Source organism: Simochromis diagramma, unplaced genomic scaffold (genome assembly GCF_900408965.1).
Source record: "Simochromis diagramma unplaced genomic scaffold, fSimDia1.1 OVJJ01000176.1, whole genome shotgun sequence".
Lineage (NCBI taxonomy): Eukaryota > Metazoa > Chordata > Actinopteri > Cichliformes > Cichlidae > Simochromis > Simochromis diagramma.
Genome location: NW_024386892.1, coordinates 2109181 through 2127657, shown reverse-complemented (window position 1 = coordinate 2127657; position 18477 = coordinate 2109181). Strand labels below are relative to the sequence as shown.

Sequence of the window (18477 nt, the reverse complement as noted above, 5' to 3'; positions counted from 1 at the left end):
TTATTTTCTGTTTCCCTCCTTTGCTCTCTTCATGTTGAAAGACAGACTTCATCACCACCGTCCGAGTTCTTGCTCAGACGGGATTATCTAATGTTTGGGGTTCTGTCTCATTTCTAATAATATAGGGTGCTACAAAATATAGCACCTGGGAAAACTGGAACAATAGAACAAACTGAAACCAGTCCACCCATTTTCTGGAGTTGGTCCCAGCTGTAATCAATCACAGGGCGAGCACGGAGGCAGACAACAATGCATCTTCATATTCACAGCTACAGATTAACCTAGAAAACTGGCACCAGACCACGGCCGCTCCACCTTACCACTGCAAAGAGATGCAAATATTTACAAAGTTTTCTGTATTGCTCATGAGCAGCCACACTACGCGCTCTGCAACATGTTCTCTAACAAGTGTCTTTTATTTTTCTACGCATTTCTCTTGTTTTGTATTTTGATTGTGTTTATTTCTCCTGTTTGATATTTGTTCCTGCTCTCTATTTATATTTTATTCCATGCATGCACAGGCAATCTCATTGCACATGTACAATGACAATAAAGGGCTATTCTATTCTATTCTATTCTATTCTATTCTATTCTAAGACAGTACAATAAAGTGTATGATCCTAGTATTGTGTCATTTTGTGTCCTCTTGCTGTGGTGACTGCACTCATTGGTTGCAGCCAGATTTCAGCCAAATTCAGTTAAATGTTCGTCAGTACCATGAGCCCAACACTTATCATGAGTTTATTTGAGGATTGCTGCTTCAAACAAAGTCATGAAGCAAAGATAAAACAGCTGCTCAGTACTGTGGGATATTTAAACCTGGTACAGCTAAGCTTAAATATTATAACAGTCTAAGTTTAAAGTTAATGCTGCAGATTTGGTAATGTTAGAACGATGTTGTCTATACTTCTTTATTGTAAGTATAGTGGTAGGTAGAGATGTGCTGTTAAAACCTTCACTAGTAACCCAGCTAGCAGTGCTAAAACTGGTTTAGTGCTTTAGGCTTGACGTGTTCTCTCGGTGCCACCTGCTGGACAAAACACGTTACTGCATGAATGTATGAATTCAGTTCTAATGAAGAAATGCTTGACAGACCATCCTAAACAAATATATATAACTTTTTAAAACTGTGTGAACATTCGGTTAAACGTGCTGAGAAAGAAAAAAGTGCGTGAATGAGACAATAAAGTGCTGTAAGTGCTCAAAATGAGAAAAACACTACATAAATACTATACCTTACCATGATGCTACGTGAATCTGTTTCATTTGTTTATTTCTTCAGTATTTCGTTTTATGTTTATCTGTTGTCACGTCTTTATTGAGAATGTGAGGATGGATGACACACTGCTGCAGACCACGGGTAGAAAGGATTATTTGATACCTTGCTGCTGTAAGTTTGCTCACTTACAAAGACATCAACAGTTTATCATTTGTATGGTAGTTTCATTTTAATAGAGAGAGAAGAATATCAACCAAAAATCCAGAAAAACAAACACATTGCATAAAAGTTAAATAAATAAATTGATTTGCATGTTACTGAGTGAAATATTTGAGCACCTACAGCCTCGCCGATGGTTAGCAATTTCTTTCATTCCAACCTCTCCAACAACAAGGCCAAGAGGTTCTGCCAAAAGACATCCGGACAAGACTGTAGACGTGTATAAGGCAGGTGAGAAGGTGACAACTGTTGTTGTGATTCTTCTTTTTATATGTTTGACATGCATCTCTGTTCCCTCAGCCAGAACACTGACGATGGGTGGGTCTTCCAGCAGGACAATGACCTGAAACATACCACTAAGGCAACAAAGGTATGGCTAAAAAAGAAGCAGATTAAGGTCATGGAGTGGCTTAGCCAGTCTCCAGTCCAATTCCCTAAATCCCAATCACATTAATAACTTATGTGTAGCTAATTGATGTATAAGGCAACCACAACAACATGGAAAACTTGTGATTCACTGTCTCTATGTAGAAACAAATGTTTAGCATCATTATTACAGCTGTGAAAATGTAAACCTCCTTCAGCGCGCAATCGTGAAGGGCACATGCAACTTTTTCCTTTACTCATGCTTGTAAGAAAAAAGGCATGCAACTCCTGCTGGCTCCTGATATGGGCCTGTTTCAAAGCCAAGAGTGAGGCAGAGACTCTCTCGGTGACCTAATCCTTTTCGCTGTTCTTAAAGGTTTCCACGTTTCCTCTGCTGATGAACTTGACACATTGGCGGTAACAGCTTACAATTCGTGTTTGGCTCAATTTAAAAGCCATGGACATGATAGCCATGCCGACAATGATGAACAGCGAGGTAAGCATGAAGAAATTGGGGTGCTTGGGTATAATATCACCGAAACCAATGGTAGTGAGGGTGATGAAGCAAAAGTAATAGGGATCAAAGTCTTTAAAATCAGTTTCCCATATTGGCAGAATCAAGCCCCCAAAGCAAATGTAGGCAAAGACGATGAAAAGAATGAGCACGAAGGGGACATTCAGTGTTTCCATTTCATCTCCTAATCCTGTGAAATCCCACAAGGCATATACTTTGGGTGGTGGTGGCAGACGATCAAGCTCTGGGCAGGACAGCGTCCTGAGCAGTGGACCCTTCCTCAGTAAATTCTCTCTGGCAAGAATCTTTTCAAAAATCTCTTTGTTGTTTTGAAGCTGGATGGACTTGTGCCGTACATCTGCCTGGCTGCGGAGCACCTGTTGGATGTCGAGGGGCTCGCGGATCACAGCTTCACGGCTGAAGACAAAAGTACCATCCTCCAGGACCTGGTGGCTCGAGTCTCTCTCCTCAGTCTTCCATGGAGACCAGGTGCGGGAGAAGAGGTTTTTGGAAAGGGTGTGAGCATGGATGTAGGCTCTAGACATCACCATAGCAAGGAAGTCTCCAACATCGAGGATGACCAGAAGCATAAGAGGGATGCCCACCATGGCATAGAAGACACATGCCACCTTACCAGGCAGGGTGACGGGATAGATCTCCCCATAACCTGAAACAACAGACGAAACAGACAAAGCTGTAATTAAACTGTTAGTTATTGGACTGGCTTTTGGTAACGTTTGTGTAGGAAAAATGTGATCATGACCCTTCTAGACAACGTTCTTGTTATACTTGAAAACAGCACAGCTCCTGTGATCACCATGAAAACCTGCGCTGGGAAAAAGCATCAAAGCTCCTGATCAACAAACTCTGACGTGAAGAAAAGAAACTTTGTAGCTGCTCCATCCACCACTGTGTGTTTTACACGTGTGCAGTGACCAACAACATGCAGATGAACTGTTAGCTTAGTCTGATGCATGTTTTAATTATACAGCTTGATGAAGGCTGACGTACATGGAGTCTACAGGGGCACCAGATGTACTAGTCCGTGCTTATTTCAAGGTTTTCATAACATTTTCACATTGAAAGTGAAATCATATAAAATACTGTCTTACTTAAATTGCAGTAACATTTAAAAATATGAACATAAAAGTTTTTTTCACAAGCCAGTAAAAATGTACATCATAACATCTTGTTTTTAACAGACACTTTGCATCAAAGCACAGGACAAACTTCACACTCATTCACACTCAAACACTCAGAGTAAAGATTCATTTTTATTGCATATTTATCTGATTTTATTTGACTTTGACTCTACTTGAGAGTATTTATATATATTTTTGCATTTAAGAAAATGTTTTCTTTAAAAAATAACATTTAATATGGTAAGTAAATGCAAAAGGTTTCTTTTTTTGTTTTTGACAAATGAAATGGACGAAGCAAAAAACACTGAAATTTCTCAAATGGAAACCAATGACCAGCTGTGTTCTTCCTCTTTTGGATATTTATTATTGCTCCTGAATAAGACAAAAGTGTTTATGTCTGATTACTCAATTAATGATGGAAAATAGATGAATCAATTACTAAAATAATCAATAGCTGCTGGCCTAATAACAACTTATAATTAAAAGTTGAGAGCAATATAAATACATAGTGAGTAAAAAAGTTAATTGAAGAAGAAACACTCAATACATCACAGGAATCCCCAGCAGTAACTAAGGGAGGATTGAGGGTCACCTGGTCCAGCCCTAACTATATGCTTTAGCAAAAAGGAAAGTTTGAAGCCTAATCTTGAAAGTAGAGATAGTGTCTGTCTCCTGAATCCAAACTGGAAGCTGGTTCCACAGAAGAGGGGCCTGAAAACTGAAGGCTCTGCCTCCCATTCTACTTTTAAATACTCTAGGAACAACAAGTAGGCCTGCAGAGCGAGAGCGAAGTGCTCTAATAGGGTGATATGGTCCTACAAGCTCATTAAGATAAGATGGGCCTGATTATTTAAGACCTTGTATGTGAGGAGCAGGATTTTGAATTCTGGATTTAACAGGAAGCCAAAACAGGAGAAATCTGCTCTCTCTTTCTAGTCCCTGTCAGGACTCTTGCTGCAGCATTTTGGATCAGCTGAAGGCTTTTCAGGGAGTTTTTTGGACATCCTGATAATAATGAATTACAGTCGTCCAGCCTGGAAGTAATAAATGCATGAACTAGTTTTTCAGCGTCACTCTGAGACAGGATATTTCTAATTTTAGAGATGTTGCACAAATGGAAGAAAGCAGTCTTACATATTTGTTTAATATGTGCGTTGAAGGACATGTCCTGGTCAAAAATGACTCCAAGGTTCCTCACAGTGTTACTGGAGGCCAAGGTAATGCTATCCAGAGGAAGAATCTGCTTAGATACCATATTTCTAAGCTTTTCAGGGCCGAGTACAATAACCTCAGTTTGATCTGAATTAAGAAGCAGAAAGTTAGCGGCCATCCAGGTCTTTATGTCTTTAAGACATTCCTGCAGTGTAACTCATTGGTGTGTGTTATCTGGCTTCATGGACAGATAGAGCTGGGTGTCATCAGCATAGCAGTGTAAATTTATGCTATGTCTTCTAATGATGCTGCCTAAGGGAAGCATGTATAATGTAAACAGAATTGGTCCTAGCACTGAACCCTGTGGAACTCCATAATTAACCTCAGTGTGTGAAGAGGACTCTCCATTTACATGCACAAACTGGAGTCTATTATGCTTATCTCTTCAACACCAGATAGTGGGAGGTATCTCTCAGGGAGGAAGTGAAGTTTTTGTCCTTAAAAGTTGATGTACAGGAAAGAGGAAAAATGGGAAAGGATAAGGATTTGAGAAGTTTGACAAAGAGCAAACTGTGATTGTTAGACAACGTGATACAAGGAAGGAAAAGTGGTGAACCTGCAGTAGTCATGGCTAGCTGAGGACGGCAGAAGCAGAATGAACACACACCACCTACAACAATGATCGTTGAGGTAGACCATGTGTACTCTTTCATGGAAACAGTGTTCCCTAATGGCTGGCGCCTTTTTCAGAAGGATATTGCACCCTACCACTAAGCAAAAAGGGTTCAGGATTGGTGTGAGAAACACAACAAGGAGTTTGAGGTGTTGACTTTGCCTCCAAATTCCTAGGATCCTGATCCAATCAAGCGTCTGTGGCATGTGCACAGCCAAGAAGTCTGATTCTCACCTTGCAACTTACAGGACTTAAGGATCTGTTACCAACATATTTCATGTACCCGCTTTAGGCTTGCGGGTGAATGTTTCTGTAAAGGTTTCTAGTGACTGTCTTTGAAACTCAGCTCTAGTCATTTACTAGTGTCTTGGCAGTTGTTCTGGGGTCTTTCTGGGACAGATCTCACATCAGTTATTGGCATGATGCTTTCTGAAGTGACTGCTCAAACCCTTCATGACATTTTTATACTGTGTGTAAACTGAAACATAACCCAGCTCCCTATCATAATACACTTTGATTTGACAAGCTTTGAGCTCAGCAAAGTTAAAGCACATTACTGGTTTGTGTTATGGCAGCTTTTCAGGGGGGCTAATAATTTTGACCCTGGTAATTTTTTTCCTGAAATAATTCAGGTATTGTGTGACAATGGAAATAATTTATGTTTTTAAAAGAGAACTAGTATGTTGGTCTGTTCAAAAAAGCCCTTGAGAAATTTTTGACAAATTGCACTCTTGCTGTGAGCCTTGAACGAAGTCTTCAGCTTACAAGACAACACAGCAGACAATGTTCCTCTGGACCTCTACAACCTCTAATAAGCTTTTTTGCGGTTATGTAAAAGGCCTTCTCCTCTGGATGCGCCTCGTCTTTGGAGATTTGTGGGCTTCCTGTAGCTGCTAAGCCATTAGCAATTAGATCTCTTTACCACTTGTGATGTGTTTGACAGTAACACTAATGTATCTACACAAGGCTCTTACACATCAAATCAGGTCAGTTCCAGATAATAAGAATGGTTTACTCAGCACTTACAATATAACCATAACAAATTCATCAATAATTATTCATCATAACGATAAATTATGAATAAGGAATAGCAACAGAATCAGCTGTGGAAATCATGGCAGATTCATGTAATTCTAATTTGTACATTTCTGACAGCATCCATCCATCTGCCCTTTATCCTCTGCTGATCCCACTCAGGCTGAGAGGTGCTGGAGCCTATCCCAGCTGATCACCAGTCCATCACAGGGAGACACAGACAACAGTTCACATTCACACCAATGGGCAGTTTGAGTGAACTTAACCCCACTCACTGCCTCATAGCAGGAAGGTCCCGGTTTCAACGCCGCCATCTGGGTGGGCCCTTCCTTTGTATCTTCTCCCTGTGTCCATGCGAGTTCTGCGTGGGTTAGTTAGAGGGGTTCCTAATGTATATGTTCAGTATGTAAATTTTGAGTTAGAGCATTCAAATTTGAAATGATTGACTTATTAGAGCAATACAGTTTGACGTTAACACTCCCTTAAATATAAACATAAAGCCAAGGAGTCAGGAGTAAACATCCTCTTTAGGTCTGTAGTTGGGCACTGGGGTGGCGGAGGAGTGGGAGCACTACAGGCAGCGACACAGTAACACTGACATGTCAGAGGGACAGAATAGGAACTACAGGTAACTGAAAACTGTGCCTGGTATCTGACATGACGACAGTAAAACACACAGTGTTAGCACTGCTATCTCACAGCAGGTTATTCCTGGGCTTAAACCTGAGCTCAAGATTCTGGTCACATTGGAAAAAATGCCAGGGTTGATGCTGCCTATGTCAGCCCAAGTCTTACAAAACTAAGGCTAAGGCAACCTTGTAATTTTAACTTATTTTATGTATTTTATGACTATTGTTCCTTTTATTAATTGTGTTTTTGTAAGGTGACCTTGGGTTTCTGAAAGGCGCCCTCAAATAAAATGTATTATTATTATTATTATTATTATAAAAGATATCGTTAATCTCAAGATCGTCAATTCCAGGTCAAAAAAGGCTTAAAAAATGAAAACAAAGTGGTTTGCTGAACTCGCTCACAGGGTTCAATCCATTTCTCATAATTAACATATCAAATTTTAGTTATCTTTAAAAATATTATCTATATTTCGTGAGTATATACTGACATTAACTCCTGATAATCAAAAACCAAAGCAAGTCAACATCTTTAGACTCCCGTGGAAAAATGGCCAACACAAATTCACACATTTAGCCTTAGCTGAACTTGGCATGCCACTCTTATCAATCAAAGATGATCAGTTCTGGCTCTTACAAAAACAAATAACAAACAACAAACAAACAAAACTTTGCAGTAGACAAAACCCCCACATGTAGGCGTCAAACTAGAGAATCAACCAGACAGTGGGCGACATCACAGTAGTCTGTGCATGATGGACAGAGCAGCACTCTGCAGCTGACTTCTAACTGAGAGCATGCAGACATTCACATCGGGAAACATTTTTAATGTGTTCTGATGTAAAACGATGGCTGACTGACTAGTTTACCTCAGTCACGTGTGGTGGTAAACACAGCTTGATTCCATTTGGGATGTGTAGCTGCTGCATGATTGGCGGGCTGTTTCGCGTTGTCAACATAATATGTTTCGTAGCTCCCCTCCCGGACATCAAGTGCAGTAGGCTTCTGATTAGTTTTAGAAAGTGCCTTTGCAAAGTGTACCAAGAGAAGAGTCAGTGATCTTTGTGGCACTGGTCCCAAGCACACTTACAGAGCCTCAGATATCCCAACAATCCAAATCCCAGCGACCATCTGATCATTAGACATCGATAAAGAAAGACATGATTTGTTCTTGGATGTTTGCTTGTTGGACTGATTTTTTATATGTGACTGTATTAAATTAGTTAAAAATAAGCTCAGTGAGTAACATAATTTCAAGTACTGACAGCACTGTAACACCTTCAAAGAAGGGGGCTTATAAATTCTGAATGTACATTTTTGGAGGTGCATGTAGTCTGTGCTGTGGAGGACATGACATTTAAAGTCTGTCAGCATCCAATACAATTGGTCATTTGACTGAAGTAACTCTCGCTCGGATGGAGGGATGCTGTGTTTGAGGAGAGGCATCATTTCCGTGAAGCCTGAACAAAGCCCAGAGTCATACAATCATTAATTAACCAGGCTATCTGTTGCTGTGGTTACTAATGTTTAGAGAGGTCACTCGCTTTATGAGGAAACATCTATGCACACAATGATTATATTATAATCACTACTGCAGACAGTGACTGGGGAGAAATAACAAATCTACTATCAAATACATTCTGACCTTAGTAAACACACGAGACCCTAAAACAACGTGTTCTGGCTCCACGGAGCAAACCTGTGTGACTCTGCCTGACATCACAGCTAAGGCAACCTTGACTGTTTGAATAATGAATTAAATCCCTGTGAATGGAGGTGGCAACACTGAATACAACACCTGAAATTATATAAACAATTAAAAATGCTATTATGAGACAGTTTATTGTGTTTGTGTATCGTATTACTATGAGCATACTGGTATCCTGTTGATTTTTAACACTTGCTTTCAGCCCATCATCTGCCACGGTTTTATGTGTATTCTTCTTTTTTACATTATAAACATAACCAGCTCTGCAGACAAGCATACACCATATATATATATATATATATATATATATATATATATATATATATATATATATATATATATATATATATTTAAAATGTACCTTACATGGGAAGTACGTTTAGTGCCTGACAATGTCAATACTGCAATATCAGCACACAGTCATTAGCACAAAAGTGCATCAAGCCACAAGTAAGGCAGACCGCAGCAAATGAAGACTGAGTAACAAGTCAATAATGCTCAGTATCACAGGCTTGGTTTTAAAGGCCTTATTAGTGCTGCATCACGATGCCACACTAGCAAAGGTAAACAAATTTAGAATGTGTAAAAATGTTTTCTTTAAAACAGCACAAAATGCACATGTGATATTGCTATTAGAAATTACAATAAGAAGTCATTTTCTATGGTAGTTTCACCTTAAAGGAGAAAGAGAGAAAATGTCAACTAAATATCTGAGCAGCTGGGGTAGAAGGGCCTCAGTCAGGGTCATGTGCAAAGCAACCCTGGAGCTCTGTCAGAGTCACCATTGGGTTCTCTTGACCAAGGAACTCTTTGACCAAGGCGTTGGAGTTTGCCAAAATGGACCTGAATGACTCTCTGACCATAAGAAACAACATTCATTGATTCAGTGAAACAAAGATTGAACTTTTTGGCCTCTTTGGATGGATGGATGGATGGATGCGTGGATGGATGGATGGATGGATGGATGCGTGGATGGATGGATGGATGGATGGATGGATGGATGGATGGATGGATGGATGGATGGATGGATGGATGCGTGGATGGATGGATGGATGATGGATGGACGGACGGATGGATGGATGCGTGGATGGATGGATGGATGGATGGATGGATGGATGCGTGGATGGATGGATGGATGGATGGATGGATGCGTGGATGGATGATGGATGGACGGACGGATGGATGGATGCGTGGATGGATGGATGGATGGATGGATGCGTGGATGGATGGATGCGTGGATGGATGGATGGATGGATGCGTGGATGGATGGATGGATGGATGCGTGGATGGATGGATGCGTGGATGGATGGATGCGTGGATGGATGGATGGATGGATGGATGCGTGGATGGATGGATGCGTGGATGGATGGATACGTGGATGGATGGATGCGTGGATGGATGGTCTGGATTGGGAGGGAGACTGGATGAAACTCACCACATGTGTCCCCCTGTGGTAAACTGAGTTTTTGGACATGAGTTCGACAGGCACAGCTGTCTAGATATGATCCCATAGCTGACAGTGCATGTCAGAGCACAGACAAAGCCATGATGTGCAAAGAATTGTCTGTAGAGCTCTGACACAGAAAATTCCAGGCCAAGCTGAACAATCCAGGTAGAACAACCTTAGCTAGGGAGGAGAACCTGGCAGTCACTCCGACAGAGCTTCAGTGTTGCTCTGTAGAGAGAAGAAAACTTTCCAGAAATTCTCTGGTCTGATGAAACAAATATTGTATTCTTTGGACTGAATGCCAGGCATCATGGCTGGAGGAAACCAGGCACTGCTCATCACCTCCCCAATAAGCAAAGTGATGGCACCATCATGCTATGGGAAGGAACTGGGAGACCAACATGTAGCCACACATCTGAAAGCATATTGATTTGCTCTCCTGATATTTAGGCTGTAGTATTGATATTTTAACCTTTCTTTGAATGCAGCAGTGTGTAGAGACAACCTTGAGGATAACGTGCTCCAGAGTGCTTTGGACCTGGGAGTAAAGTTTCATCTTGCAGTTATTTTAAAGCTACCTAACAACTCCTGTGTTGGCTATCTTGGGTCTGCGTCTTTGCTTAGTGCCATTATTTACTGACAGAACATCAGCAAAAGTTGTAATCATGAATGGCATCAGCAATTTGCCTGTTTTAGAGAGTTTAGAAAGTGTGTGTTTTCCTATGAGGCATCATTTTTGAATAACAATACAAACTAGAAAAAATTTGCATTTCCTGCGAAAATGCTGTGTGGATGCCGTAACGCTGAAGCTGTCTGCTGAAAATAGCTGAAAAAGATTAAAAGTTGCAAAAAGTGTATGGCGGTAAAGAAACTGAAAATTCTGCTGAAAACAGGTGAAGAAGCAGAAATTTTTGCTGAAAGGTGGTGAAAAGCCAAAAGCTCTACTGAAAAGGGGTAAAGAAGCTGAAATTTGTACTGAAAAGAGGTGAAAAGAAATTGTTCCATGAGCAGGATTCAAACCTGGCCCTACTGGTCTCAAGGTGGCTACTCAACTCACTGAGCCAAAGTCATTATCAAAACCAAAAAGATGGAGAGACTGACAATTGTGCTGAAATGAGCAGAAGATGGTGAGAATTGCGCTGATAAGAGGTGAAAAGACTGAAAATTCTGCTTAAGAGAGGTCAATCAGCAGAATTTCTGCAGAAAAAAGGTAAAGATGCAAAACGTTGTGCTGAAAAGAGGTGAATCAGCAGAATTTCTGCTGAAAATAGTTTTTTTTCTAAAAACAACAAAAAGAAAAGCTGGGATTTGTGCTGAAAAGGGGTGAAAAAACTGAAAATTTTGCTGAAAAGGGGTGAAGAAGCTAAAAAATGTGTTGAAAAGACTTAAAATTTTTTAACTGTTAACTGAAAAAATTGTTGCCATAAGCGAGAATTGAACCCGGGCCTCTCGCTCTGAGAACGGCTGCTCATCTCACTGAGCTAAAAAACAGCTCAACCCGGCAAGCAAAATCAGTGACCACATTGATAATGTGTTCCATTCATTTCAATGGTCAAAAGTCATAGCACACATTAGCAGAAATAGCAGAATTTTTTAAAGTTTGAACATAGTATTTATACTAAAACATAGTCTTTCTTCTAAATCATAATATTTGAACCAATTGATATTATTTCTGCCAAATCACAGGATTTCTGGTAAATCACAGTGTTTGTGCCAAATCACAGCATTTGTACGAAATCATAGCATTTGTGACAAATCATAGTATTTAGCTAAATCTGTGCTAAAACATAGTATTTGCGCTAAAACATAGTATTTCTGCTAAAACTTAGTATTTATACTAAATAATATTTTTTCTGCCAAATGTCCATGTGCTGAAACATAGAAAATTCTGCCAAATCATAATATTTGAACCAAATCATACAATTTGTGCTAAAACATTATTTATGATTTAGCAGAAACACTGGGACTTGGTAGAAATACTATGATTTACATGCAATACATTGACTTAGGAGAAATACTATAATCAAGCAAAAAGTACTACAGCATAGCAGAAATTCTATCATTGAGCAAAATTACTAAGATTTGGCAGAAATACTATGTTTTTTGATTTGATTTGATATACCTTTATTAGTCCCACAAGGGGAAATTTCATAAGGCTGCCGACCTATTGCACGCAATGGCGGCGCCATCTTACCCTCCGACCATACATACATTACAGAAAACATCACATGAGGAAGACAGGTCAGAGAGGTATAACAATGGAAAATGCACCACATGAGGAAAGATAAGGAGAAATAACTCCCCCCAGACTGAGCTCCAACAGGGAGATCAGTTTGGGAACATATCCTATGATTTGGCTCAAATACTATGACTTAGCAGTAATACTATGTTTTGGTACAAATGCTATGCTTTGGCTCAAATACTAGGATTCGGCAGACACTATGATTTAGCAGAAATAATATGATTTGGCAGAAATACTAAAATTTTTGGCACAAATACTATAATTGAGTACAAGTACTATAAGATAACAGAAATATCATGATTTAGCAGAAATACTATGTTTTTGCAGAAACACTGTAATCTCGCTCAAATACTATGAAATAACAGTAATACTATGATTTGGCAGAAATACTACATTTTAGTACAAATACTATGACAAAGCAGAAGTACTATGATTTAGTAGTAATATAATAACATAACAGTCATACTTCGATTTTGCAGACATGCTGTGTTTTTAGCACAAATACTATGATTTAGGAGAAATACTATGATTGGGTACAAATACTGTGATTTGGCAATAATACTGCGTTTTAGCATAACTACTGAGATTTGATTGAAATACTATGATTTAGAGAAATACTATGACTTTGTACAAATACGATGCTTTGGCACAAATACCATGATTTGGTTCGAATACTATGATTTGAAACAAATACTATGATTTGGCAGAAATACTATGCCTTAGTAGGAATACTATAACATAACAGATATTGATTGTGCGGACATTCTATGTTTTTACACAAATACTATAATATGGCAGAAATACTATGTTTTAGCACAAATACCATGATTTGGTATAAATACTATGATTTGACAAATATACTATATTCAGCACATATACTACAACATAACAGAAATTTTACGACTTAGTACTAATACTATAACATAACAGAAAAATATTATTTGCCACAAGTACTGTGATTTAGTACAAATACTACGAATTGGCAGAAATACTGTGACTTACTTGTAATACTATAACATAACAGATATACTGTGATTTTGCAGAAATTCTATGTTCTTGCACAAATACCATGATTTGGTAAAAATACTATGATTTGGCACATATACTATATTCAGCAGATACACTATAACATAACATAACAGAAATATTAAGTGGGCACAAATACTATAATTTGGCAAAAATACCATGATTTGGCACAAATACAAAGATATGACAGAAATACTATGATTGGGTACAAATACTATGTATTTGTATACTATGAAAGTATGAGGAGGTCGTTAAGTTTCAAAGACAAGCAAGTTTTAGCAGAATTGTGGAAGTTTTCCATTCATTCCATCCAATGGGACAAAAAAAGGAAAAAAGTGTAATATTTTAAAAAGTATAAAAGTAATAAACACCAAAAGTCATAGCACCCATCTCCAGAAAAAGCAGAACAGTTTAGAGTTTGAACGGTAAAAATCGGCTGAAAACTGAGGAAGTAGCTAAGTGCCAAAAAACGTACGGAAGCAACTAGATTATAGTGGAATAAAGAATAAAGAGAAACAGGAACTCAATAGTGTGGATGCCTGTGAGGCATCCACACAACTAGATGTGAAGTGGTGCTTTTTTCAAAATAAGCTATCACCCAGTACATAGCACAAGCTAAACTTCCTCACAGACACTTTAAACAGTCAGTCAGTCCCCTTTTTAGGAAACGTATCACCTAAATGTCTGAATGCAAAGCCGCATTTGGAGTATTACAACCTGCGCCCTCACAGTCAGGCAATAATTTCACAGTCCTGCCTTTGATACAACAGGACACTTGATTGTCTGCATAAATATGACTTTTGGCCCACCTAAATAATCCACAGTTGTATATGTTGCTGTGGTTTACTGTATATCTTGACGGCTCTGTCTTATGAAACCTCATATTTGAAAAACTTACATACATTTGAACGGTTTCATAATGAATTTGCCCACCTTTCTGTGCCTGACACATATGTCCCGAGGACTCACTGTGAATCGGTATGAAAATATTGGGTGTAGCCTCAGATATTTTTGTTGGTTTTGTGCCACTTCAGTTGAGTTTTAGCTGATTATTCTTCTGGTAGTAGCAAGACTGACATAGGTTAGAGTTTTACTCGAATTTGACAAGAAGACGGAATACTTTATATCTTTGACCCACTCTCTTCTTCGGATTTGCATAAAACTTAAATAAAAACGCACATAATCGTTTAGTGATTAGTACGGCACCATAACGGACTTACCAACAGTTGTGAAAACAGTGCAACAGAAGAACATAGAGCCGAAAAAATTCCACCTATCAGGTCTCTGGAACCATATGGACTGGAACTCCTTCATTTTCTCCGTCACTCCCTCCACTATTTGTTCAGTGGCGATGCTATTAGCTGAGAAAGAGAGACGAGAAAATCCCAGTGCAGAGCAAATCAGTGATGCTACTGATACAATGATAATATAAAGTCTGTTTAATTACCAAACCCATAATTAAGTTCACCAAAGACACGTTTGATCTGCTACAAACAGAGTTTTGTGAGCGCTCACCGGTGAGGTTTTGTACGGTCTCTACCATTTGGCACAGAAACTTGTGGTACTCCTCCTGGACAGCGGACGGTGTGTGTCCCTCGATGTGTTGGAAAATAAGCGCACCTAGCATTGCGTATGCCACCAAAGAGGAGCACAGCAAAAGGTGCGGAATGAACCTCCAAAAGCGCGCCGCGCACTTCTTGGACTCATTCTTTACACTTATTGTTCTCTTCGTTTTCACTGACATCTTCGTCCCCGCAGCGCCTGCAGTCCGTGAGGAGAGCGCCTGTAGTTCCGTTAACTGCTGGCTGCGTCGGTCTGTCTCTCTTCTGCCAAGTGCAGAGAACCGCGAGTCCGTCGCGGGGCCGCGCACAGCCAAAGCGGAAATGATTTGACTTTAATTAGTGCACGTGGTTAAAAATAAATAAATAAAAAGTTACGCCCTTGATGATCTTCAGTTGAACTTTTCCGAACAAGTTTCTGATCCTGATCAGAGATCAAATTCACTCCACCTGTTAAAAACACATCCCAACAGCCCAGACAGGGTGGCCCACATATTAACCCGCATCTCTACACATAAAATCACATTTACACAGTTCTTTCAACTTTAACTTGCATTTTATTTTGAATATCTTTACAAATAAACCTTTACAAGAGCCATTCTTCCACTTTCTTCAGGACCCTATCCCGGTGGGTACAATCTAGACAGATCACCAGTCTGTCACAGGACACAGAGAGACAGACAACCATCCTCTCATATTCATACCTGTACAATCACAAATAACTGCATATCTTTGGCCTGTGGGAGAAGGGCATCAGAAAGGCAAGAGGTGGCTCCCAGGAGCAGAGTCATAACACTGAGGTTCAAACAAAAACTATTTGATTTACAGGGCAAACTGTAACAAAATGATGAGACTCGATGGGTGTGGATTTACATGACATGTCTGAAAGAGGAAGGACATCAGATTTGATTACACGAAGTAGCTGAAACTGAAACCAACTAAAAAACCCAATGTGCAAACATGGGGCGCGAGGTGGGGTGGGGGGGCAAACTGGAATGTGAGATGACTGTGGAGAGCAGGTGAGCGGGGAGCACAGAGCTGCCACGTGACGCTCTTCTGAGAGTCTGACTCTGCGGCTGCCTGTGCTCTCACCGGCGGTGCATCCAGCATAGCGGACAGAGGACAGTGGGAACAAAACCTCTTGGTCTTCTGCTTTCTGAGTGGCTGTCCTCCGCTCCTGTTCCCTCCACCCGCTTCACCTACAAGTGTGAGTTCTGCAACACATTCACCACACAACGTCAAAGCGCACATATTCCTGAGTTTATGACGTGAGAAGGCACAGATGGTCTAATCACACCTGTGGTTGTGAGCTGTAAATAAATCAATGAGTGCATTTTAAATTACAGTTTGCAGCTTAAGTATATTTGTGAAAGTATCCTTAAAAATTAGATACTTACAGAAAACTTACAAATTTGTCAAGGAATCAAATAATTATATTCTGCACTGTAAGTTATTGTGACAGATCTCTTTTTTAAACTTAGCCGTTCGGGGGTGTCTGTAGCATCATCTACTGATGGTTGATGGTTCGATCCCTGGCTGCTCTAGTCCAAATATCCTTGGGAAAGATAATGGCACCCGTCCATGAGTGTGAATGCTCGATAGAAAGCAGCGCTGGTACAGACGGTGGGTGAAGGTGAACACAAACGTCTCCTCAGGTAAAAGCTCTAAAATTTACTGCGTAAGTTAAGTTGCGTCAAGTTACGTACCCACCACTGTTTGAATGAAACAGTGTGCGTTTCATACATGCAACACTCACCCTTACTTATACTGAAATAGGCCAATGCTGCTGACGGCTTCCCATGATGCACTTTGTGTTTTTAATACATCCCTCTCTTTTCACTCTCCGTGTATTTATACACACCTTTTCATTTAGTTGCTATTAATCTGTACCACAGCAGAGCGCCGTCTTTGTCCCGTCTCCTCCCTCGGCTGCTCCGCCCTGAGCCAGGTTTTGCTGCTGGGTTCTGCTGCTGGGTTCTTGTGGTGTGCTGTTCCTACTTGTTGTCCCTGGTTGTTCACTGATTGCTGAGGGTTTCTTTGAGTTCTTGGAGGATCTTTACCCTACAATATATCACTCTTTGAGGCGACTGTTGTTATGATTTGATGCTATAAAAACAAAATGTAATTGAGCAGCTATGGTGGAGTGGGATTTTGTTTTAGCAACAAACTCAATGGGCACATTTTCAGAAACTGTACTATGTTGTCTGTCCTTCATTTTGGCGGTTCTGTTTACTGTTTTGAGCGTATCCACCCCCGAGTGTCCCAGACCGGAGAAAATGTGATAAGAAGTGAAAATGAACGTATTACCCTGAACATCTTGCCCTGTGAGGGTCTTTGGTGGATGTTAAGTAAAAGCACTGTCCTTTGCAGGTGATCACTGATTAGAGCGACTGCACCTATGTTGATGTTGACACTATTCATGTTCCTATTTCAGGATTCAAGACATTTATTGTGTTTCCAAGTGTTGAAGTAGTGTGAGAAGGAACAATATAAAGTAGTGGGGGTCCCTGTGAGGCAGTATTATAACAAGCTGAAGAAGTAGCAACTGAAACAGTGATAAAATGTAAAATACAAGAATGTGTGTGAGATAATTAAGAAATAACACATTTTTAAGGTGAAGGGCCTTGATACGTATGAGGATGAATATAAACTCATGTTAAAGGTTCAAAGCACAAACATCAGATGTGAGGTTCGGATGTTTGGAGCACAGCTCCCCCTTTGTTGTATTATTAACGTCACTGTAAATAAACACACTGAACTTTGAGTCCAACCTGCCTCGCTGGCTGTGACAGGATCATCTAACAACAAAATGGACTCACCAGCTCTCAGTGGTTAGGTGTGGCCTTGGCTCATAAGAAACGCTGCTGGACGTGCCGATGCTTCGCTACAACACCGGAGAACTCGGCGCAATCGCTCAGTAGATCGCAGAAGTCAAAGGTATGATTAGCCTCCTGCTTCTGCTGCTATTCCTTCTGCTCAGGTCACACAGCCACCTCCTCCTGACACTTTTCAGCGTGGAACGACCTCGCCTCCCCTGAGGTCCTCACAGGTGAGTTGGATGAATGTGCTGGATTCCTCACCCAGTGTTCCCTGGTTCTCGAACACCAAAAGAGAACATCTGAATCAGACTGGTGACTGTTTCAGGACAGAGCACTGAAATGAGCCCAGCCGGGGTTAATCTCCAAACTCAGCAGTGTTTTAGATGAAAGCTTAAATCCTGATGCAGCTACTCATCACATTTTCACCACAAAACAAGGTAAACAGAGTGTGGCTGACGTCTCTCTTTATTTTTGGGTTGTAGCTGATGGTGGCAGGAAAAGGCACTCCAAGGAGTTTTCTATAACTCGATTGATTAAAGAATAGATTAGCTGCATAAGCGTGGCACACATCACGGGATTGTCTCATTCACATGTGCGTTACAGTAGTTAGAAAGCCCTTTAATTCGTCTCTCCAAGTCCTTACAAGTAACAACTCCAGAAAAGACTCACAGCTCACAGATCCAAACCTCTCTCTCTCTCTGACAACCACCCTGAAGAAATCAGTTTG

General features: G+C 40.2%; 1 protein-coding gene across 1 annotated transcript; it reads right to left on the bottom strand.

Moving 5' to 3' along the window:
• Positions 1 to 1408: 1408 nt before the first annotated feature.
• On the bottom strand, positions 1409 to 16237 carry kcnk18 (potassium channel, subfamily K, member 18). The gene is made up of 3 exons (XM_040033867.1): positions 14888 to 16237; positions 14593 to 14733; positions 1409 to 2985 (listed from the first exon to the last, which is right to left on the bottom strand). Exons 1-3 carry the CDS (start codon positions 15114 to 15116, stop codon positions 2156 to 2158), a joined length of 1200 nt encoding a protein of 399 aa, XP_039889801.1. The 5' UTR covers positions 15117 to 16237; the 3' UTR covers positions 1409 to 2155.
• Positions 16238 to 18477: the final 2240 nt, after the last annotated feature.